Source organism: Pyxicephalus adspersus, chromosome 12 (assembly GCF_032062135.1).
Source record: "Pyxicephalus adspersus chromosome 12, UCB_Pads_2.0, whole genome shotgun sequence".
In the NCBI taxonomy this organism is placed as follows: Eukaryota; Metazoa; Chordata; class Amphibia; order Anura; family Pyxicephalidae; genus Pyxicephalus; species Pyxicephalus adspersus.
The window spans coordinates 15,984,031-16,008,547 of record NC_092869.1 but is presented as its reverse complement, the minus strand read 5'-3'; the positions used below and the strand labels follow the sequence as shown (position 1 = coordinate 16,008,547).

The window sequence follows — 24,517 nt, the reverse complement described above, 5'->3', positions numbered from 1 at the left end:
TAATGACATTCTGTTGCTGAACTCCTCATCATTAGAACCTAATATTGTATCTGTCTCCAAGAACATAAAACATCATGTTTCCTATTTATAGTACTGTATTTTTAAATAAAAAAAAAAAAACTAACCTATGCACCTATGCAATTTAGGAATTTTTGCTTGAATTTAAAATACAAGACACAAATATTTATAGAAGATATCTACATAATGCTGAAACTGTTTATACTTTTCTTAGACCTGTGTTCAGTAGAGAAATTGCCCAGCAACTATTGTTACTAATAGGATAGTTATTCAGTTTAGAGCAAGAGTTTCTGGTAACATTACTAGCATATGAAATGTTGTCACAACAAAGATACAAGAAAACAAAAAAATACAATATATACAACAACATATAATATATTTTAGTTTCCACAAGACAACAAGTAATAGCTCACAAGACATATTTTTTAATTTAATTAAAGAGGGAAGGATGTCGGCAAAAGATAGAATTGAACAGGGAAGACAAAGAGATGATAAAAATGTCAATCAGAGAATGCTCTATTAGAAAGAACAGGATGTAGAGGGGTGGTATGGAAAAACAAACCAGTCTGCAAGGAGGGCAACTAAAGTATAAAAATAAAAGCAGATATAGGGTGAAAGAAAGGGGAAAATGTTACAAAGGAAGGGCGGGGAGTAAAGAGTGGGGGGAGGGTTATCTTCCACTTAGGGAAGAAAGCAACAGCTTTTTCTAAGGAATAAATAACAGAAAAATAGCAGGTACTGTTAAGGAAGCTAATAAAACCTTTCATTAGCCCCTGAATTGATGAACTAAAAAAGTAAAAAGTATATTGTATTGTATTCAATAAGTAATAGTAATACAGAACATAACAGGTCAAGATAGACCACAATAGCTTCTTGTGGTTTAAACAATATCACTTTGGCCCTAGGGGGCACTAGACATGCAACGTCTAGCCAGTCATATGTATTACTTGCCATACAGATTTAAAACCTCTAATCATTTATTCATGTTGATTGTTGTACCCGACAGGTTTCACCCCATCTGGCTTCCTCAGGGGTAGCAGTCTGTCAGCGTGTGTTTGGCACTTGTAGTAATTAGGTCTGAATTAATAAAAAAAATGTTTCCACGTTGCATTATGTAATACATACAGGTATATTAGTATTATGATATGATTAGATAAACAGATGAATATTACAGTATATAATGCTTAGCTAAATATCCCAAATTGTATTAGATGCAATATAGATCTATGCAGTCAAATATATAGAAGGTTTGAATAAAGAAGCTTGTATATCTTTTAAATCGACTATTTCGATGTAAATCAACCCACTACAAATTCTTAAACTCATTTTGGCTTAACATATACTATTTTTTTATGCTAATTTATTTAGAACATTACGGCAATGAAGTATGCAAAGTTAATAAATACTTAGTATGTGTGCATGATATTTGATTGATTACACTTTAGTAATTTACTAAAAATTCGCCAATATTGAATTTGCAGGTCAGCATATGAGTACCTTATTATAATGGACTAAGATTACTTGAAGAAGCCCTTTTCAGACAATGAATGGTAGATACAAGTAAGTCCTTTCTAATAATTATACTGTGCTGAGAGACACGTGGTAGCGTTTGCTCATTATATCCTAAGTTCCTTAATAGGCACTACTTGGTCTATCCAAATATGTGAAAAAAATGTTTGAACTGTGGACCCATTCGGAATAAATGAAGAGAGGGTAAATACTAAGTAATTTATGGTTAAATACTGATGTATTACAGCAAGCACTTATGCATAGAAATAATAACAGTATCAATATTACTATTATTCAAAAAGTGATTAATGTTGCATCTATAAGAAAAAGTTATAAACTTTTTTTAAAAGTTATAAAGAAAAAGGGGATAAACCAGCTAGCTTGATAACATTAATGAAGATGTATGGATTATATGCCCAAAGCGGTACGTATCCTTATTTGTTATTATCATTGAAGCATTATCCCTTTTTTGTGAAACTGGAATCATTTATATTTGTTCCATGGGAATGTTTTGCCTTATGTTTGGGGGTAAAAATACACATCCTTACCTTATGAAAAATTTATTGACACTTTTCTTTATTGCCAACAATATAAATATTAATGGCTTACCTATATATATTTTACATACATTTAGATCTATGGCAACAAATAAATATTTATGGGGAAGTATTGCTGTCTCCGTCTGCTCTCGGTGAAAAATTACTTGTATTGATAAAAAATATGTTCTAATATAATATATGATCATGTTTTTCTGACTATAGAATTGTGTGTTTTAATTTTTAATTTAATTAATCCCAGATATACCTGTATTGTTTCCTGAAGAAGCAGCATTAGTTTGTGAAACGTGTACAAGTATTGTGGGTGTACCCCATCCTTTCAGGGGGAACCCCTACAGGAATATCCTTGGTTTGCATGTATTTTAAATATAAAAGGTTTTAATGTTGTGTTTTTAATTATACGCAATAAAGTCTATAAAAGAACTGTGTGATAATATGAATTCATTCTGGACATAAAAGTCCCACTAAAATTTTATATATTCCATATTTTGGGGATGTGGCCATGAAATAATTAATAGGCTAAATATCTTGTTGTAAATTAACATATACTATACTTGTCAAAAACATGCTCAAACCCAAACCAGGGTTTCCTTTTACACCAGGAACAAACGTGTTTAGCGAAGCGTCTGCTGCGTTTCCTGTGTTGTGCATGGGACAGGCAATATTCCAGAGAATGTAACCTTGGAGGTCTTTTCTTTAACTTGAAACCTAGTTCTTTACCCTCCCTAGCGTTCTAATTCCGTCCAAATTTCCATGCAAAAAGTGTTACTTTTTTTTGCATGGAAATGTATTTTACATTGTAGGCTTCACTGTATAATTCTTAGGCATAACTCACCAAAATATGTCCAATTTTTATTAAATGTAATAATAAAATTTAAACAAAAAAACACAAAAATCTGTTAAAAAAATAAAATAGTTAAATATGTAATTATGTAATATAATTGTACAGTGGCATATATAATATAATTAAATCTAAAAATCTAAATTGTATTGAATCCAATACAAAATTATTTGAATGTCCCGCATATTCTCCCAACAAAATAGGGGAGTCGGAAGCCTTAAAGAATGAAGAGCATTATGACTTAGTTGGTATTGCTGAATCCTGGTTTTGTTCTTCACATGACTGGGCTGTCAATATTCCTGGTTATACTCTCTTTCATAAAGACAGAGTCAAAGAGGTGGTGGTATCTGTCTGTATGTGAGAGGTGATCTGAAAGTGAATGTGAAAGAATAAATTGTTGATGGAGCATGTGACGAGGTTACCATTCTTAATTAAGTATATATGTTCGTAGATCCGTTTTTTGAAGGGTCTTTTTGTTTTGCCCACATAGAACCGGCCACAGTGGCATAGAATGAGGTAAATAATCCCTGGTGATACAGTTAACATGATATTTGAGTTGGTGTACAGAACTGTTAGAATGTTGTAATGCCTGGATTTCATGTATCCAGTCACATTGACTGCAGTGGCCACATTTGAATGTACCATGGGGGTTTGGTCGGTCGCTGATTGGAGAATGGGGGATGTAGTGTCTGGAAACTAGGGAATCATGTGGAGAGATTGATTTCCTATAGCTGATGGATGTTTTTTCCCCAATGATAGTCCTGATGTTAGGGTCAGTGTTAAGGATGTTCCATTGTTTCTCAATTATTTGATGGATGTTGTGATGATGCTGATTGAAGCGGGTAATGATAGGTAGTCTGGTGTTAGTTTGTGTAGTAGATGTTTTCAGGATAAGGTCATTCCTAGTGAGATGTTGTACTTTCTGATAATTTCTTTGTAGATTTTTTTTGCTGTAACCTCTAGATATAAGTCTATTTATGAGTGCTTTTGCTTCAGTTTTAAAAACCTGCATCTGATGTACAGTTTCTGAGGAGTCTTAACATCTGGCTGTATGGTATGCTAATGATTAGGCATCTGGGATGGGCACTTTGAGCATGTAGGATAGTTTTACCAGCTGTTTCTTTTCTGTAAAGGGATGAAGTGATTTGTAGATCATGAGAGATATTAACATATATGTCAAGGAAGGAGATTTTATGAGGATGTGAATTAAAGGTAAACTTGAGGTTGTAGTCATTATTGTGGAGTGATTCCAACAACTGAGAAGGACCAGTCCCAATAAAGAGAATGTGTTCTATAAAAGGACTCCAGAGGTGAATATGTTGAAGGTAGGGACTAAATTCAGGTTTAGAGTAAAGGTGTTTTTCACAATGCCCAAGATACAAATTGGCATATGGTAGGGCACATTTAGTCCCCATCACTACACCTTGTGATTGTAAGTATATATTCTTTCTAAATGTGAAAATGTTCCGGGTAGGGATGTAGTGCAGAAGTTTCAAAATTAAATTATTATAGGTATGTAAGGATGGATCGCTGGTGCTAAGAATAGAGGCTATAATCTGTAGGCCTCTAGAGTGAGGTATACTACTGTAGAGGGCCTCAAAAACTACAATAATTAGGAGTGTGTCCGGAGGGACTGTCATATTGTATAGGGTTTGAAGTAACTGGATAGTGTCTCTCCCTATGAGGGTAGGTGGGTGACATAGGGTCTGAGGTATGTGTCAACTAAATTGCTCGCATTAGAGTATATGAAATCAATGCCTGCTACAATCGGGCCGCCTGGTGGGTCAGTGAGATTCTTATGTACTTTATGGGGAATGTAAAAGGTGTTTAATCCATAGAAATTCTTTCGTTTTGGTGTCTATGGTACCTGATGGGCATCTATAAATAATGAATAATACTACTCATAATAGTTATTGATGTTTGTAGAGTGAATCATTTTGTACCAATTAGTGTTTTGAAGTATATTCAGACACATTTTTTCATAGTTTTGATTGTCCATAACAACGATATAACCACCTTTGTCTGCTGGTTTTATAGTAGTGGTTTTATAGTAAAGTGGTGATTGTTTTGCAGACGCTTGAGTGCTATGAGTGGTTCTGTGTTTTGGAGAAATTAGAAAGAGGATGTGAGGCATTGAAATCAAGTTCAAGGATGTCCTTTGTAGTAATATTAACAAATGTTTGCACATGCGCATAGTAGGATAAAAAATGAAAGAATGGGGATTTGTTACGTTTCATAGATACGGTGGGTACATCTGAAGGGAGATTAGATTTGGGGGTTGGGTCTAGTGGGTCCAAGAGTGTATTGCTTCCTTCATAAAGGTCTTGTAGAACTTTAAAAGTCCTAAAGTCATCAATTTTAAAATCCTTAAATTGAGAAATATCCATTGGAGTATTAGGTTTAGGTGAATTGTCGTACATCATTTTCAAAGTGAGGTTCCTGGCAAATAAGTGAATGTCTTTACCAGTTTAAATATATCTAGTTGACTAGATAGACAAAAAGTCTCATTCTTAGGACTTCTTCTTCGACTGAATTCAATTTGTAGGATGATAGGTTAATAATCTCTAAATTATATTTTGTTGGGGGAATTGGAGAAATAACCTGAAATTGAGCCTTTAATCTGTTTCGGGGAGGGAATCATTTGTGTAAAAGACTCTAAAAACGAGTCCTGTGTTCTTTTTTTTGGGATAGCGCCTGTAGAAGGCATTGCTTGTGACCAGAGCGTCGTCAGAGGGCTGGAAAAGGATGCACTCCCAATCGCCCAGCTCAATGCCACGATCTATCAAAGATAGTTTCCCATCCCTATTTAATGTACAGCGCTGCGTAATATGTTGGCGCTATATAAATCCTGTTTAATAATAATAATAATAATAGGTCACGGCACAGTGTGTCCATCCAAGCAGATGGGAATATACAGGGAGAAGGCGGGTGGGACCGCAGGAGCAGCACTCATTCGTCATAGGCAAGCACCTGCTGAAAAGCGGGTGCTCCAATCCCCGCAAGTCAGGTGAGGGGGGCACCCTTAATGGAAATGTTAAACGAAGAATACTCAATGGAAAAGGATGTGAAGTGTAAACACTAAATTGGGGAGTTAATAATGAATGGATAAGGAGGGAAAAGGGGAGAAGGAGGGGGAGGGGTGAAAGGATACATGGGGGATGAAAGGGGAGACTGGTTGTGAAAGGGTGTATGTTCAGGGGGTCAAGAAAAAGTATAATGGGGAAAGATCAGAAAAGATTTTTTAGGATACAATTCACAAAGAAATACAATAAATTATTAAAGTGATATATAATAAAGTTGCAAGAAATCAAAACTTAAGTTTACAGTCATTTCATAAAAGGTAAATAGAAAGTAAAATATGATTAACATATAATCAATCTGACTGAGTGTGAAACAATAAATACAGATATATCTCTACATTATGTAGGGAGTTTTGTTAAATACTGATGTTGTATCATTACATGTAAACCCATATCATAGAAAACAGTATTATACTGGTTACACAACAAAAACCTAAATGGATGCAGTCCAAATATCAATTGTAACACAGATAAAGAAAAAGCTTAAACATAAATAGGATTACATAAATGATTACATAAATAAGATTACCATACATTAGAGGAATGGTTTGAAACTGAATACAATATTTAAGCCTGGAAAATGGTTAGCTTTGAGTAAAAAGATCCACTTAGATATTAGTACCATATACGTATACCCTAGTATAGGCCGACTTTTTCAGCACCCAAAATGTGCTGAAAACGTCACCCTCGGCTCGCCTAAAAAGCCGGAAAGACGGCCGGGGTACACCGGCGTAATTATGGCGCCATATTCAAAAACACAAAACATGAGAAAAGCCCACTTACCTTGTTCTGTTGTCGTCACCCAGCGTCCTGATGGTCACGGCAGCTCCCCCAGACACATCCTCTTTCTTCTGTTTTCAGCCACCGAATGCGGAGGCGATCTACGAGGTTTTCCGGTTATGTCGGTGAGGGCGGGAGGAGTGGCGGGAAATTCAAATAATTTTGTATTAGATTCAATACAAAATAGCTGTATTGAGTCCAATACAAAGAAATCTTTAAAACCCAGGTTTTAGAGGAGGAAAACAAGAAAAAAATATTCTGAACCAAATTGTATAAAGAAATATTTAATAAAATATAGCAGAATAATATTTAATGAGAGAGAGTGTGCGCATTGCACATAGCACATAGCACATAGCACATTATACATAGCACAGATTTTGCACTACAAGACTATCGTGACAGGAAAGCTACAGCTCAGCTGTCATAGGGGAATGACATGCTGCACAAGAAAAAAACTGCTAACGAGCACTGCTCACCTCACACTGCCCTCCTCCTGCTCTCTCTGCCTCCCCCCCCTTTCCCCGGAGTTACATGGAGCCATCTCACACAAAAACACATCCCCAGCATCCCTATAGACATGAGCTGCTGTCACAGCTCAACTCAGGGAGGGGGAAGGCAGGGCTCTGCGATCAATAGGATAAGGTAGGGGTGGATGGCTTTATGTTTTTTGTAATCCGGGCAGGGAAGGCTGCAGAACGGAGGGGACCATGCTGAGGGGGGAAACCAGGCTACATGGAACTGCAGCCCCCTGCTGGGGCCACCCTTGGAAGTCCAGAAGGGTATTCGGACCATAAGACGCACCCCCATTTTCCCCCTACTTTTGGCATTTTTACAGATTTTTGTGTTTTTTTTATTTAAAGTTTATTATTACATTTATTAAATATTGGACATATTATTATTCAATATTGGACAATGTTATGCCTATAATTATAAGCCTAAAATGTAAAATAAATTTCAATGCAAAAAAATGTAACACTTTATGCATGGAAATGCGGACAGAATTAGAACGCTAGGGGGGCTATAGTGGCTAAGTGCGGTAACGCTTTGTACTGCTTTCAGCCACTTTTTCCAAACATAGAATCATACTGCCAGGGAGGTGTAAAAGAGAATTTAGTGGTTAGGTATGGTAAGTAGTATACCTACCTAATGTCACACTTACCTGTTCCTCACTAAAGCACAGGCATCACTCCCCTGCGCATGCGTGAAGTTCTGATGCTGGGCGTGCCTCTGTTTCCAAGCTTTATCGACTCTGGCCAATCAGAAAAAAGCCTCTTAACCAGCCCTGACTATTTGGCTAGCTCACAGACTCCATTGTGTGTTCGTCCAACAAGTTACTAGTGCCGAGCTCCCTAGTTCTGTGAACTAGTTCCTGTACACCTTCTGCTTAATCCAGTGTTTCCTGTGTCCAGCTTCTGTGTTAACCCCTCGTTGTCCAGTCTGTTGGTTTCCAGCCAACTTCCCTGTGCTGTTCCTGTGTTCCTGTCTGCCTGCTTCTCCTGTGCCTCCTGCTGTTTCCAGTGTCTCCAGTGCTCCCTGTGCCCGCAGTGGCCCCTGTGTCATTGCTATCTGTCTCCTGGATCCCTGGCTATTGACGCCTGGTGTGTGACTTGACCCCTATTGCCTGTTTCGATTGCAGCTTTCCTTGACTATCCTCCTGTCTGGTGATGTACAGTGCTTGCCCACCTTGGTGTGCTCAAGAATCGCAACCTGGATGTAACCAGCAAAGCAAAATCTTCACCATCAGAGGCTGGTTATGGCTTAGACTCTGCTCCTTGGCCCTTCTCTGCGCCTTGACCCTAGTGGTCCTGTCTCTCCGTGCGTGACACCTAACCACTAAATTCTAACTATGGTATTTGTTTACTGCATTATGGCTGTAATGGCCGTATTATGCAATTTTATTGGTACTTATTTTGAATATTGAAACTTGCCAATAGCTGCAGCATTTCCCACTCTCGGCTTATACTTGAGTCAATCAATTTTCCTGTTTTCCAAGGTAAAAATATGGCTAATATGCGGATCGACTTATACTCAAGTATATACATTAATTTTTTTTTATTATCACCCCCTCTAGGATTCTGGGGTATCTGTTCCAAAGCTGCAAAAGTAATACAGTGGATAGTAAAATTGTGTTCCGTACCCACATGAAAACGAATAGAGGTCACCATTTTACCATTCTTAACTCTCACTATGGTATTCTCACTTGACCCTCTATACATACTTTACATCACTTTCTTGACCCTCTGTACATACACCCTTTCACCACCAGTCTCCTCTTTCATTCCCCCCCCCCCCCCCTTCTCCTCTTTTACCTCCCCATCCATTTATTACCAACTCCCCAATTTAGTTTTTACACTTCACATTCTTTTCTAATAATATTCTTCATATAACATTTTCCATTAAGGGTGCCCCCCTCCTCTGACGCGGCTCGGGTGGGAGGCGCCTAGGGCTCCGCTACCTGTGCTGACGTCTCCACGCTGACTTTCACGGGAATCCCACGCCGACAGGGTGCACGTGTCGTTGGGGGAAGTCCCTGGGCCTCCCAGTGTTTCCCCTGCTGCACTGCCTAATACCTGCATCCAACGGGAGACCGCGCCTGCAGTTCCCTAGGTTGGCTTTCAGTCTATCAATCCTCACTAGCTACTCATCACCAGGTTAAACCCCTTTTTGATTTTTGGATACAAAAAGCTTTTTCCTTGCAACTCATTGACCTATTGTTGTTTGACATGACCTGTTTATTGTAGATAACCACTACAATTGCTAGGAGGTAACATCTTAATATATACCTTCCCTATTACTTAAGGACCCCCTACCTTAAGGGATCTCCTTCTCTTTTCTTTTCATTTTGAAATTTCCTGAATAAGGCACTACGCAAGTGTAATTAATTTAACCCTTTAAGTAAAATACTTTTTACATAGATCTTTATATTTTTTCACTTCAAGCATTTATCAATAAATACTAAGCTCTATGTGATTTAAATGATTCTAATACCCACCATGTTTCCATAATTCAATGTTTATTGCTTGAATATAATGCATTTGTTTATTTGAAGAAATTGTTTATATGACTTTATTATCTTTGTGTACATGTTTACAAACTTAGACTATACTGTCTGTGTAACATTTTGCTGATGCACCGCTTTCCCTGAGGAAACCTGTAGGGCGAAACGGGTCGGGTACAACGGTCTACGCGAAAAACATCTACTTACTATTTAATATGAATATGAGTGACATTATAAATCTGTACAATGCTAGATGACTATTGTATAGTGCCCTTTTGGGCCTAAACTTATGTTTATGTTTCTTATGACCACAATGAATTTGAGATTCATCATTTAATACAATACTTTATTTTGACAAATACCCTTTTTTCCTCCTATTTTTTACTGATCTTTTTGTACATTACCTTAACAGAAATACCATAAGACGGTTTATACAAATATTTAAAGTATTGTCCTATGCCTGTTCTGCATTCTGTTCCTAAATTAGCATGATTGACACGCTGGAAACTTGCATCATTTGTATGGGAAATTTCTTTTTTTTTCCTAATGTCTTGCAATCTGAAGATCACACTTACTGCTGGCTAAAGTTGTTCTAAGGACTCTGAGTATAGTTCATATTGAAGTCTCAAGTGTGCAATACTTTCTGTTCCATAATATATCACTATGGACAAATTTGTCGGGAGACAACATTCTTCTTCCATGTGTAAGCATACCAATAAACAGAAACTTAAACCTGCCCAAAAGCTGACTCCCCTTCTCTCTCATCACCTTTTTTGTCACAACCTTTATTCCCCATGGAACATACAGAGGGGGAAGGTTCCAGGGCAGATCCAATGCCTGCAACACCTGATTGCTCAGGAATTGCCTCATAGGTATCCAAAGTCCTAATGCCATACTTTGATAACAAATTTGATGGCTTACAAAAATATATTGAATCAACACTAGCATGTATCTCTTCTAATACACAATGCATAGTTGAATTGGAACAGAGGGTCAGTGATTTAGGGGATGAGCTTCTTCAATCCAATACTAAAATTGCTGCCCAAGACATCATACTTACATCAATGAAAACCAAATTAGAGGATCTGGAGAACCGCACCAGAAGATCCAACTTACATTTTATTGGCATACGAGAAACCTACAAAGGGCATGATTTAGTTCAATTTATTATTGTCCCTTTGATGAAAGCGCTAAATCTCCCACCTGCTACAACCTGGAGCATTGAAAGGGCTTATAGGATAGGCCCTGAGCGTCACAGCATGAATCAACCTCCACGTCCTGTACTTCATTATGCTGACAAAGAATCTGTTGGGAGCCTATAAGAAAGCTTGTGATTTCATGTGGAGGGCAACAAGATTCTACTGTTCCAGGACTACTCTGCACCGGTTACACAAAAAAGAAGTTTTTCTCCAGTCTGTAAACGTCAGATAGATATGGGAGTTTGTTTTTCTTTATTGTATGAATCAAGTAGAAAAGACACAGGGATTTTTGGGAACAAACTAGGGTGTATTTTTCAAAAAGGTACAACATGAGTGACATAATTCATTACATCAGTGTGAGAAAAGAAAACATGATAAAATCACAGTTGGACTGTAAAGGCGTCCCTAAGTAAAGAATCGTCTGACTAAGTGTTGCAACAAAGGTACATAAACCTCACAAATCTCAATCCCGACGCATTTCGCCAGATGGCTTCATCGGGTGATGTGCAAGGAGAGTCAGAACATCTGTATAGTAAGGTATAAACAAGAATAATTATTATTGTAATGAATCATACATAATCATAACACAAGGATGACAGGTCAGATCAAAATTAGATAACTCATGACTAAGCAGGTGTACCTGCTTCATGTTCCTGCATCATGTAATATTCAATATGTCTCATTACTTTATATTGATATGCACAACATATATATTTATCAATATCTACATATAGGCACACAATCATGTCAAGTTTGTTATGAAAGGGGAAGATCTAGTTTTCTTTTGCTATTTGTTGGTTCACAAGGAGATTTTCTAATCACCTACCATATCCAATGTATTCCATAACAAAAAGCTTCAATATGATATATAAATTGGTCATTATGAAAAAAGGAGAAAAATCAACCTATTTGTGAAGATGACACATATGTACAAAAAGGTGGCGTTTTCTCTTGTTGGGGGGGGGGGGTGGGTTGTGTTGGTTGCTGCAGTATCTGGATCCCAAATAGAGTGGCCCAAATGAGTTGCATCAAGGTGGTTACAGTGGTATTCACTAGCAAGTGTGATACCTATGGGTATTATCATGATTAGTGGTAAGTAAACACGAGTTCATGGTATAATAACATTTTTTTCATCAGAAGCAGTAAATGTAATAGGAATGTATTAAATAATAATTATATTAATGAGGAAATAATAAAAGAGAGGGAGGATTAACAGCTTTCAGGATAAGTGCATTATGACTGTGGTATGCAGTTATGTAGAATTGATAATGCTCTATTTATTTATGGAGTCAGAAATTAGGTGATATAAATATTGTTTCCAAAATAATTATTGAAACCGATGGAAAGGATAGGGCTTACCTTGAGCAAGGAGGATAGCAAGGGCTATGCAGACCGCATGTATAGCCAGAAAATCGCTTCAGTTACAGCAGCAACACCTGCTTTTTTATGCCCAGGAATCAAATGGCATCTTTGAATATCACTAGCGTGTGACGCCATCACGTCCGGATGTAAAGATACAGTGAAGCACTTCCGACCTCACTGTGATGCCCTTAACCCGCGATTGTACAGACAGCTAAATTAGCTGCCTGGTATTCCACACATAAAGTGTGGACTGATGGAGCAGGGAAGATTATTATTTCAGCACTTAAATAGTTGCTGGGACAATATTGTATCCCCTGATTATCGTGGGGAGGGGCAGTTTGGAAGGAGAGGGGACAGGCAGCATCAGGGACAGGGAGATGGTTATGAACTTTTAATGATTAATGGGAAGAGTCTGTTAGATGGGTAGTAAGACCTCAAGACTTCTTCATTGTTCATAATAAACCAATTAAAACAATCTATATGAATAAATAGGGTAATGGATGCATTTACTAATGTCATTACCACTGTTCATTTCATATGTAGGTATAGAAATTAACAATCCACTCATTAAAGTGATCTATGTCCATACACTCGGTTCATAGATGAAATAACGGTTAATATTATATTAGCTGAGAATTTTTTTACAGATGTTATCCAGTGTTATTTAAACATATATCTTCAAATCAGGTTATATAGAATATGAATTTGAAATGTAACATTATTGTTTTACTGTAAGTATTGTATTAACAAATTGGCATGAATGTTAACAGTTCAGAATAATCAGTGGATTGGGGGTTTCTTGAAACCCCTGCATTTGGTATAGGTCTTAATAATATGCATATGTACATATCATATATATAATGATAATAACTTGGATACTACGAGATAAGAAGTGACTTATGCTTCTTAAGTAAAAGAGGAGGAAAAGTTAGATAGAAGATATATTAAAGAAGAGATATATTTACATATCCATAATGGAGGGGGGGGGAGACAAGAAAAAGATTGTTGATCATACTCATCTAAGGTGGGCTACATGTCCTATAAAGGTCAGTGTGCCAAGGTGGTATAAGAAGAAGTGTTGTTACAGTAGTATATAACTATATAGGGAAGGACATCAGATTTAACTAGACAAAAAGGGTTTGAAACTCATGATGTCTTTGAAGCCTGGTTTTTTGGTTGCTTGCAAGTTAAAAATCCATTTGGTCTCACATCTTATTAGTTTAATGTCACGGTCACCAACGCGTGGGTTGGCGGGCACATGCTCAAATGCGTAAAACTTGATCACCTTAGGGTTATAGTTATGTTTTGTACCAATGTGTAGTGTTGTTGTTCGAATTCTGGTCGTTCTAATGTTCGACTCGAATATGACCATTCGAATTTGGGTCGACCCGACCCGAATTTTGTTGGATTCGAAGCCCCGAATTCGACCCTCCCACAATGCCTAGGGACCTTTCCCATAATGCCTAGGGCCCTCCAATACCAGCAGGGATGCTCCCCTCCATGTTTGTTGTGGCAGGCAGCCGATTGGCTGTCTGTCACTGCATGCCACACAGGCAGCCATTGGCCTATATAAGGCCAGGGCGTGTCTGCATTTCCCACTCCTGACAGAGATTTGCTAGCATCACAACCCTTCTGTGCTGCTTGGCTTGCTTTGTCAAAGTAAAAAAAGTGCTTTACGTAGTTAGACTGTGTCACACTCACACTATTAGTCAGATAGATTGTTGGATTGTACTGTATTGGTGCAGTCCTGAAATCTACTGTACTCAGATAGGTAGAGTGTTTCATTGTTAGCTAGATAGATAGATAGCCCAAGAAGCAAGCTCAAACTGCTAGATCTTCCTCCGCTGCCTTTCCTCCTTCTGCCACCAAAGTTACCTGTGCTGCTGCCAGCAACTTGAGTGGGGCATGTACCCGAGCATTACCTTTTTTAGGCTCCACCTGCGGTGAGCAGGAGCTCCAACACAGATCGGCTGCTGTTTGTCTCATTGCTAGCAGTCAAGACCAGACATCATTACCATCCCCCACAACTTCTACCCTATCGTCCAATCTTTCTGTGGTTAGCATTAGCAGCATCCAACCTTCCATCCCCCAGATGCTGGAGTGCAAGAGGAAATATGGTCCAAATAGCCCCCAAAACAAAGTTATTCAATGCAGCAATTGCACAGCTGATTGCGTTAGAGCTCCTCCCTTACTGGCTATTTAGATAGCAAGTGGGATTAGAAATAAATATCTGTAATTTTTTTTACAGAAATCAAGAAATTTTATGGGTTTTTGGATAGATACTAAGTGCTATCAGAATGAAATATCTGTATTTTTTATGGATAAATATAGAAGTTTTTCTGGCTTTTGTGATAGATTACAAGAGGTATAATTTAAGATACTTCATGCAATCTATCACAACAAACCTAAAAATATCTGTATTTATGGATAAAAAACACAGATATTTTATTATGATATCACTTGGTATCTATCCTAAAACCCATAAAAAATTCGGTATTTCTCTCCAAAAAATACAGATATTTCATTCTGATCCCACTTTGCTATATATCTCCAAAGCCATAAAAATTTCTGTATTTCTCTCCCAAAACATTTTGAATTCTGATAGCACTTGGTATCTATCCAAAAGACCAAAATTTCTCTCCAGATAAAAAAAATACAGATATTTAGTTCTGATCCCACTTTGCTATATATCCCTAAAGCCATAAAAATTGATGTATTTCTCTACAAACGATACAGATATTTAATTCTGATAGCACTTGGTATCAATCCAAAAGGCCATAAAAAATTATATATTTCTCTCCAAAAATACAGATATTTTATTCTGATAGCACTTCGTATGTATCCTAAAACCCATAAAAATGTATGTATTTATGTGAAACAAAAACAGATATTTAACTGTGATAGCACTTGGTAAATAACCACAAATGACAAAAAATGTATGTATTTCCCCGCGGATTCCACCAAGCCCGTTTCCTTTTATGTGGTTTCACTAGATAGTAGGTATGGAAAGTGTGATTTTCGTTCATCCATCCATGTCTCAATTAGCTACAGCTTCTACACTGTCCATAGAGGTGATGGCCTCAACCTCTAATGCGGTCCATGCCCTGTCACGGGGCCCACTGCCTCCTACTCCTACTGGTACTGCTGCCGCCTTCCCAGTACAAAACTCTACATGCCAGATACTAAGGCGGTCCACACTCTGTCTCAAAGCCCACTGCCTCCTCCTTCTCCTGCTGTAACTAATGCTGCCACCTGCCCACTACCAAACTCTAGAAGCCAGATACTAATGCCGTCCACGCTCCGTCTCAGAGCCCATCGCCTCCTCCTCCTGCTGTAACTGATGCTGCCGCCTGCCCAGTACCCGACTGTAGATGCCAGATACTAACCTCGTCCACACTCCGTCTCAGAGCCCACCGCCTCCTTCTCTTGCTGTAACTGATGCTGCTGCCTGTCCAGTACCCTAATTTAGATGCCAGATGCTAATGCCGTCCACACTCCATCTCAGAGCCCACCGCCTCCTCCTCCTGCTGTAACTGATGCTGCCGCCCGCCTAGTACCCACCTCTAGATGTCAATTATTAAATGTCCTCCACACTCCGTCTCAGTGCTAAATGCCTCCTCCCCATGCTGTTACAGCTGCTGCCTAACAATGCCATCCACACTTCTCAGGGCCCACTGCCTCCTTCTCCTGCTTTAACTGATGCTGCCGCCTGCCCGGTACCCTACTCTAGATGCTAGTTACTAATAGCGTCCACGCTTTGTCTCAGAGCCCACCATCTCTTTCTCCAGCTGTTACTGCTGCCACCTGCCCAGTACCTAGCTGTAGATGCCAGTTAACAACGCTGTCCATACCGCATTTTACAAAATTACAGCTAGCAGATAGGAAAAGGCAGTACCCTACACAGCAATGTCTCCACTAGCTACAGCTTCTACACTGTCCATATAGGCGATGACCTCAACCACTAATGCCGTCCTTGCTACGTCCCAGGGCCCACCGCCTCTTCCTTCTAGTACCCAGCTCTAGATGACAGTTAACAATGCCATCCACACTTCTCGGGGCCCATCGCCTCCATCTCCTGCTGTAACTGATGCTGCAGCCTGTCCAGTACCAAACTCTACATGCCAGATACTAATGCCATCCACACTCCGTCTCAGAGCCCACCGCCTCCACCTCATGCTGTAACTGATGCTGCCGCCTGCCCAGTACCCTACTCAAGATGCCAGTTACTAATGCCGTTCACGCTTTGTCTCAGAGCCCACCACCTCTTCCTCCTGCTGTTACTGCTGCTACCTGCCCAGTACCCAGCTGTAGATGCCAGTTAACAACGCTGTCCATGCCGCATTTTACACAGCAATGTCTCCACTAGCTACTACACTGTCCATATAGGTGATGGCCTCAACCACTAATGCCGTCCTTGCTCCGTCTCAAGGCCCACCGCCTCCTCCTCCCAGTACCCAGCTCTGGATGACAGTTAACAATGCCATCCACACTTCTCAGGGCCCCCCGCCCCCTCCTCCTGCTGTAACTGATGCTGCCGCCTGCCCAGTACCCAACTGTAGATGCCAGATACTAATGCCATCCTCACTTGGTCTCAGAGCCTGCTGCCTTCTCCTCCTGCTGTTACTGCTGCTGCCTGCCCAGTAACCAAATATGGATGCCAGTTACTAATGTCATCCACACTACATCTCAGGACTAAATGCCTCCTCCTCATGCTGTTACTGCTGCTGCCTGCCCAGTACCCAACTCTAGATACCAGTTCCTAATGCCTTCCAAACTGCGTCTCAGGGCCCACCGCCTCCTCCTTCTGCTGTTACTGATGCTGCCGCCTGCCCAGTACCCTAATTTAGATGCCAGTTACTAATGCCATCCACACTTTGTCTCAGATCCCACCACTTCTTCCTCCTGCTGTTACTGCTGCTGCCTGCCCAGTACCCAGCTGTAGATGCCAGTTAACAATACTGTCCATGACGCATTTTACAAAGATACAGCTAGCAGATAGGACAAGGCAGTCCCCTAGATAGCAATGTCTCCAGTAGCTACGGCTTCTACACTGTCCATATAGTTGATGGCCTCAACCACTAATGCCGTCCTTGCTCCGTCTCAAGGCCTACAGCCTCCTCCTCCCAGTATCCAGCTCTAGATGCCAGTTAACGATGTCATCCACACTTCTCAGGGCCCACCGCCTACACTTCCTACTCTTGACCACTGCCCAGTACCCAGTTCTAGATACAAGACTAGACTAGTCTTCTTTCCCCGCTGATTCCGCCAAGACCGTTCCCTTTCATGTGCTTTCACTCGACAGCAGGCCCTGAGACGGAGTGTGGAAGGCATTAGTACCTGGCATCTAGAGCTGGGTGTAGTGCATCTTTAATGACACCCCGAAGTGTGTATTGCAAGTGTGTAATCTGAAATTTGTGATTGAATTTAGAAGGCCACGTCTTCTGCTTCATCCATCGGTACCGCACTTTATCGGACTGAATTTCTGTGTATGTTAACCCGGAACTGGGAAGTGGAACAGCAGTCCCTCTGTATATGTCGGGGGGATGAGATGGGAGACACTGGTATGTTTAATGGGAACCGAGAGGTCCTGGATCACCACTATTGAGCTCAATAGACGTCCGGAGACTTCTCCACAACAAGTATGTGGCCGTCCTGGGGGACTCCATTCAAAGATCCGTCAGCAAGGATCTTGTGAAAATACTGCAGAATGATGAGTTTCGGACAGAGAAGCAGCTGAAAGGGAAGGGTGAGATGACATTTCACCCAGAACTCCTATCAGACACAAATATACAACAACCTGCCTCTAAATTACAAGGCATTCCCTTAGTGACCAAATTACATCAAAATCATGAATTATTCACAAATATCTGCAGCAGAACATCAACTGTGCAAATTTGTTACTGACAAACCACAAATTAATTATAGAAAATCCCCTTCTTTGAAGGATCACTTGGTACATTTCATGATGAAACAATCAGAAGCATATTGCACGAATTGAATATTCCAATGTGGTAAATGTTCTCAATGCGAATGGGTAAATGAAGCACTATGTTTTACACTTCCTAATGGAAAGGTCCATCGTCCTAATGCATACATAGATTGTACAACTGAATCTGTAATATACCTGATCACATGCGAATCTGGATCATTCTACATAGGCAAAACAAAAAGACAACTCAAGAAAAGGATATATGAGCACATCTACTCAATAACCAAGGGCAAAACAATAACACCATTGAGTTACCACATTGGTACAAATCATAACTATAACCCTAAGGTGATCAAGTTTTAGGCATTGACATTAAACTAATGAGATGTGAGAACAAATGGATTTTTAACTTGCAAGCAACCAAAAAACCGGGCTTGAACGACCGGGCGTAGCCTGCTCCATCAGTCCACATTTTATGTGTGGAATACCAGGCAGCAAATTTAGCTGCCTGTACAATCGCGGGTTAAGGGCATTACAATGAGGGCGGAAGTGCTTCATTGTATCTTTACATCCGGACCTGATGACGTCACACGCCAGTGATATTCAAAGATGCCATTTGATTCCTGGGCATAAAACAGCAGGTGTTGCTGCTGTAACTGAAGCCATTTTCTGGCTATACATGCGGTCTGCATAGCCCTTGCTATCCTCCGCAGTGGCAATTGCTCAAGGTAAGCCCTATTCTTTCCATCGGTTTCAATAATTATTTTGGAAACAATATTTATATCACCTATTTCTGACTCAGTTCATTAAAAAATAGAGGATTAGCAATTCTACATATCGTATTTTTCGCCGTATAAGACGCTCCGGAATAAAAGACGCACCCAAATTTAAAGGAGGAAAATCTAGAAAAGAAAGATTCTGAAAGATTGTTCCCCTTCTGATCACTCATGTGCCATTCATACCGTATTCCCCTTCTGATCACATAAGAAAACACCACCTTTTTGTACATATGTGTCATCTTCACAAATAGGTTGATTTTTCTCCTTTTTTCATAATGACCAATTTATATAATATAAGGCTGATAAATGAAGCTTTTTGTTATGGAATACATTTGATATAGTAGGTGATTAGAAAATCAACCAACAAATAGCAAAAGAATACTAGATCGTCTCCTTTCATAACAAACTTGATATGATTTTGTGCTTATATGTAGATTACTATATATGGATAAATACATATGTTGAGCATATCAATATAAAGTAATGAGACAAATTGATTTACACATGATGCAGGAACATGAAGCAGGTACACCTGCTTAGTCATGAGTTACATAATCTTGATCTGACCTGTCACTCCTGTGTTATGATTATGTATGATTCATTACAATAGTCATAATTATTCTTGTTTATACCTTACTGTACAGATGTTCTGACTCTCCTTGCACATCCCCTGATGAAGCCATCTGGCAAAACACAACAGGATTGAGATTTGTGAGCTTTATGTACCCTTGTTGCAACACTTAGCCAGACGATTCTATACTTAGAAAGCAAGGCATATCCCTATCAAGGGACACCTTTACAGTCCAACTGTGATTTTACCATGTTTGCTTTTCTCACACTGATGTAATGAAATATGTGTCACTTATGTTGTACTTTTTTGAAAAATACACCTTAATTTGTTGCCAAAAATCCCTGGAGATGGATGTATACTGTTTTACTCAGGGTTTTACTTTTAGTTCTGTCATTTATGGTTTACAGGCAATGTGTTTTTTATTGGAAGATGGGTGATTCCTATTCAGGGCATTACTTTTTCTGGGAACTGATTTCCCAGGGTTTTTACACCACAATTTTGGCACATTTCTGGCAGACCTGTGGCTGGGATGGCTACAGTCTTTATTCTGGTATTATATTGAGTCTGATTCTTTCCACTTTGAATCCCCATGACAACCCCACACATTGTATTTCCTCAGTACTTGAGAAAGATCAATCTTCCTTAAAACTAATTTCATGGAATGTGGCTGGTTTGAACAGTCCCCAAAAGCGTAAAAGGGTCTTAGTGCATCTTAAAAAACAGTCTCCAGATGCAGTGTTTCTGCAAGAAACCCATTGGAAGGAGGGCCAGGCCCTGTTACTCAGAGCCCCGTGGATTGGTAAAGTGATTCACACTGTTTATAAAACCAAAAAAGAGTGGCGCTTTTGTTTAACAAAGATCTACCATACAAAGTAGTTTCCACTGAATTAAGTCCTGCCAGTAGATATCTTTTTGTAGTGGAGATTGCGGTCACCACCCATACTTTTTGTTCTATATATGCTCCCAATAACGACTCTTCGATCTTTTCACTGACCTCCGCAAAAAAATTTTAACAAATTTTTATCCTAATCTCATTTTAGCGGGAGTCTAATCAATATTAGACCTGACCCTTCCACTTCTGAACTAAAACGTTTATTCTTGCAAACTCCTTTAGTAGATGTATGGCGTTTCTTCCACCCAACTGAGAGGGATTACACCTGTTCGAAAGCCCACTCCACATTTTCCAGAATTGTTTTTTTTAGCAAAAGAAGGCATACTCCCAAGAATTCAGGACATATCTATTGGCAACTTTACGCTTTCTGATCATGACCCCCTGACCCTCCAACTGCAGCAGCCATTTAGAAAAACATTTCAGGTTGCACGAAAACATAAACTATTTCTTCAGTGTAATGATAGAGAGGCTAAGAAGTCCTAGCAAGAAGCGGTTCTTCAATTAAATATGCATATACCTACCAGGGTGAAAATGCAAGCTCTTTATACTAAGCACAAATTCTATAGGTGGGGAAATAAAATAGGTACTCTGTTGTCTAGATTGGCTAACCCGTTAGGCCCGAAGCGGCATATACTGAGAGCGAAAGATCAGTTTTCTGATCGTTTTTTAACGTCTCATAGTGATATCTTACAGGCCTTTGAAAGATACTATCAAAAGCTTTATACAAGTCCAACCCCATTTGATGCAACGTTTACTATAAAACTAACTAACTAACTTATCGAAACTATCCACAAGTTGTAGGAAGCAGCTTAATGCCCCAGTTACTAAATCAGAAATTCTGCACACAGTTGGTACCTTGGTCTCCAATAAAACGCGGGGCCCAGATGGGTTTTCCGCGGATATTACAATTTTAGCACCTGAAGTAAGCCCTTTGCTCGCAGAAGTTTACAACAAAATATTATCTCATCAGACTCCTTTCCTGGGTTTTAATGAAGCCTACTCTACCTTAATTCCAAAACCGAGTAAAGATCCTGACTCCCTTCCTTCATATAGTCCAATTTAATTGTTGAACTGTGACTATAAGATTTTGGCTAAATTTATGGCAAACAGGCTGCAGATGTTTTTGCCCACTATATTATCTAAACATTAGCTGGGTTTTGTACGAAATAAGCATTCAACAACTGGGATACAGGCGGCTATTGCAGCTACTGTACAGTCTACCAAGTCACATAACTCCAAATCCATGCTGTTAAATTTGGATGCAGAAAAAGCATTCGATAGAATAGAATGGTCTTTGCTCAACGTGATAGTATCTCACAGAGCTTTTGGACGTGTTTCCTCCTATATCTAATATAAATATCACAATCCGTCCTCCAAATTATATAATAATGGGGACTTATCGAGACCCATAATTCTCTCCAGAGGAACTAGACAATGTTGCCCCCTCTCCCTAATTCTTTTTAACTTGGCCTTGGACCCTCTCCTTAGACTTTTGGAAGATTTGCCTGAATTTAAAGGTATTTTAGTGGGTTCATATACTCTTAAGATCACTGCTTTTGCAGATGAACTGCTGTTATACATATCTAACCCGTGACACAGCCTGATGCCTTGAATTTATTTGTGCAATATGGCTCTGTATCTGGCTATAAGATTAATCTTGATAAATCTAAAACTTTATATTTTACAAAATTTGTGAGGCCTGTATGGGGATTGCGATTACCCATTTATATGGTGTAAAGAGAAAATACAGTACCTAGGAGTACAAATTACTAAAAAATCCTCACAAATTATACTCCCAGAATATTGAACATATTTTTAGAGCTCTTAGTGAACAACTGCGTAACTGGTCAAAACTGATGCTCTCCTATCTAAGGAGGATTAGTTTGATAAAAATGATTATTTTTCCCAAACTTCTATATATCCTTCAATCTTTACCTATGGTAATAAAAAAGTCGGACCTCAAAAATAGCATTGTTCCACAGAGTGATGTTCCACAGAGCAAAAACCTCAAGTAGCCATGTCCATGAGATCCCAAAAATTTAGCTCTTGAACACAGACTTTGCATGCATTTGCATGACCTTTCCTTATTTAATAGTCTCATGACTCCTTCTTGTTGAAAAAGAAAAAAAATATTCAGTAATTTTGTTTGAAAAGTTCTAAATACTTAGTGAGAGTACAGAACAAACCATCAGAGAATAATAACTAAAGATAAAGTTGAACATGGCAATTTGTAGGAAAACCTTTTTTAAAAATTAATAAATATAAATTAAAAAAATATTTTATTTTTGGATTCAGAGCCCCAAAAAACATGAAAATCAGTGAATTAAAAAAAAAAAAATGTTCCCTCGCCGGAGTGTATTATAGTTCATGAAAAAAAATGTGATACCAAGGGAAAAGTTTTCTTTCATATACACACATAACAAATTCTTTGTCCAGGGTGTCTAGATTTGTCCTATGTGTACCACTGCAGCTAATTGGTGAGTCTTATTTTATAATATATGTGATGTGTGAATTTCGTTTTTTTGTATCTCCTTATGCTGAAAAGCAAATCTTGATTGGATTTAAATGCTGTATGCTGATGGCTGAATGCCTTTTGAGAACGATAGGTGAAGAAGGTAAATTCTATTTTAAAAATGATAACCAAATGCTGTAAAATACAAATAGATGAATGTACTGCAAACATTTGCTGTGTGAGCCACACAGTAAATTCATTATAAAAAGGCCCATCACTATCTCTAACAAAAAACATATGGATGCATTGTTTGTAGTACATGGTAAGATAACTGCAATATCTGCTCTGAATCTAATTTTCCTTGAACTAACTTAATTCTCACATTCTTTGGTAGAATGAAACAATGTTGTTGCTGATCCACTGTTAATTGTTTTAAATGTTTTGTCTGCCAGTTACACATGCACATTTTTTACACATGCAAATAATTTAATCAAGAGATTCTCAATTTAAAAAAGTTAAGTACACATATAATCTTACCTCAGTATGCCCTCCAGAAGTTAGAGTCTTATTGCAATGCTCACACTTTAAACAGAACTTGTGCCAATCTTTTCCCAATGATGTTACTTTCTCAGCTGTAAGAACAGAGAAAGAAGGATTTTAAGGGTTTTGTAACAATAAAGTCACAGAAAAGTTGAATCATAAATTTTAAAGTTTTATTTATGGCCAAAACATATATTTGAGGTGTGTTAAAGTAATCCACACTACTGTGTGTTGTGGTTAGCAGAAAAAAGTTCTACATTTCCCTTTTTTGGTCAATTTCTGCCAGCCTATTTAAAACGAACAGACCGTCCTAACCTGCCAATGTTAAATGTGATACAATGCATGTTAACACATGTGACATGCACAATGCACAGCATAGTGGAAGTGCAAATGGGCTGTTAATATTTTGTAATTTAAAATAAATCAAAAGTTTTGGCAGAGAGTATTAAGACTGCAAGAGTTGAAAAAGGCCAGTCAATCCTTCAAAACAAAACAAAAAAATGATCAACAACATGCTAAAACCAGCCATAAGCATTACCGCCTACAACTAATATGACAAACCAAAATGTTACCAATGTCTTTAACATAAAAGTCAAAAAGAACACACGGGACCTTTCCATGGCTTGCTTAGCTCGATCCTAAAGACAGTTGAAAAACACTGCAAATGAGAACCATAATCAATTAATAAGGCCCTTCAAAGGTGGCTTTGTCCCTCACCTGGCATATTAATATAAGAATTGTTGGACTTGCGGATCCTATGAAAGGTAACAATCTTGCAGATTTTGGCAAATGTTTTGGTCATTAGGCTAGGTAAATTAGTGACAGCTGGTTCACTTAGATCAGACAGGGTTTGAAAAGTTCTACCATTATTATTCATAGTGAAGTATTTTTAAACATGGAGATTCCTGGTATAATACAGGTAATTGAGCTCTACCACTGTGTTTCCCCGATGATAAGGCATCCCCATCAAATAAGCCACCCCCCGATTATTGCTCAAACAATTAAAATAA

General features: G+C 38.7%; 1 protein-coding gene across 5 annotated transcripts in view; it reads right to left on the bottom strand.

Annotated features, from left to right (window-relative positions):
• The window catches only part of LOC140342623 (cysteine-rich protein 2-like), a 155,599-nt gene that overhangs the window by 107,117 nt on the left and 23,965 nt on the right, over window positions 1-24,517 (bottom strand). For all 5 annotated transcript variants that reach the window (XM_072428882.1, XM_072428883.1, XM_072428888.1 and 2 more), the window contains exon 2: window positions 23,505-23,599. In XM_072428882.1, coding sequence (XP_072284983.1) covers window positions 23,505-23,599 — 95 coding nt within the window. The remainder of the gene's footprint in view (window positions 1-23,504; window positions 23,600-24,517) is intronic.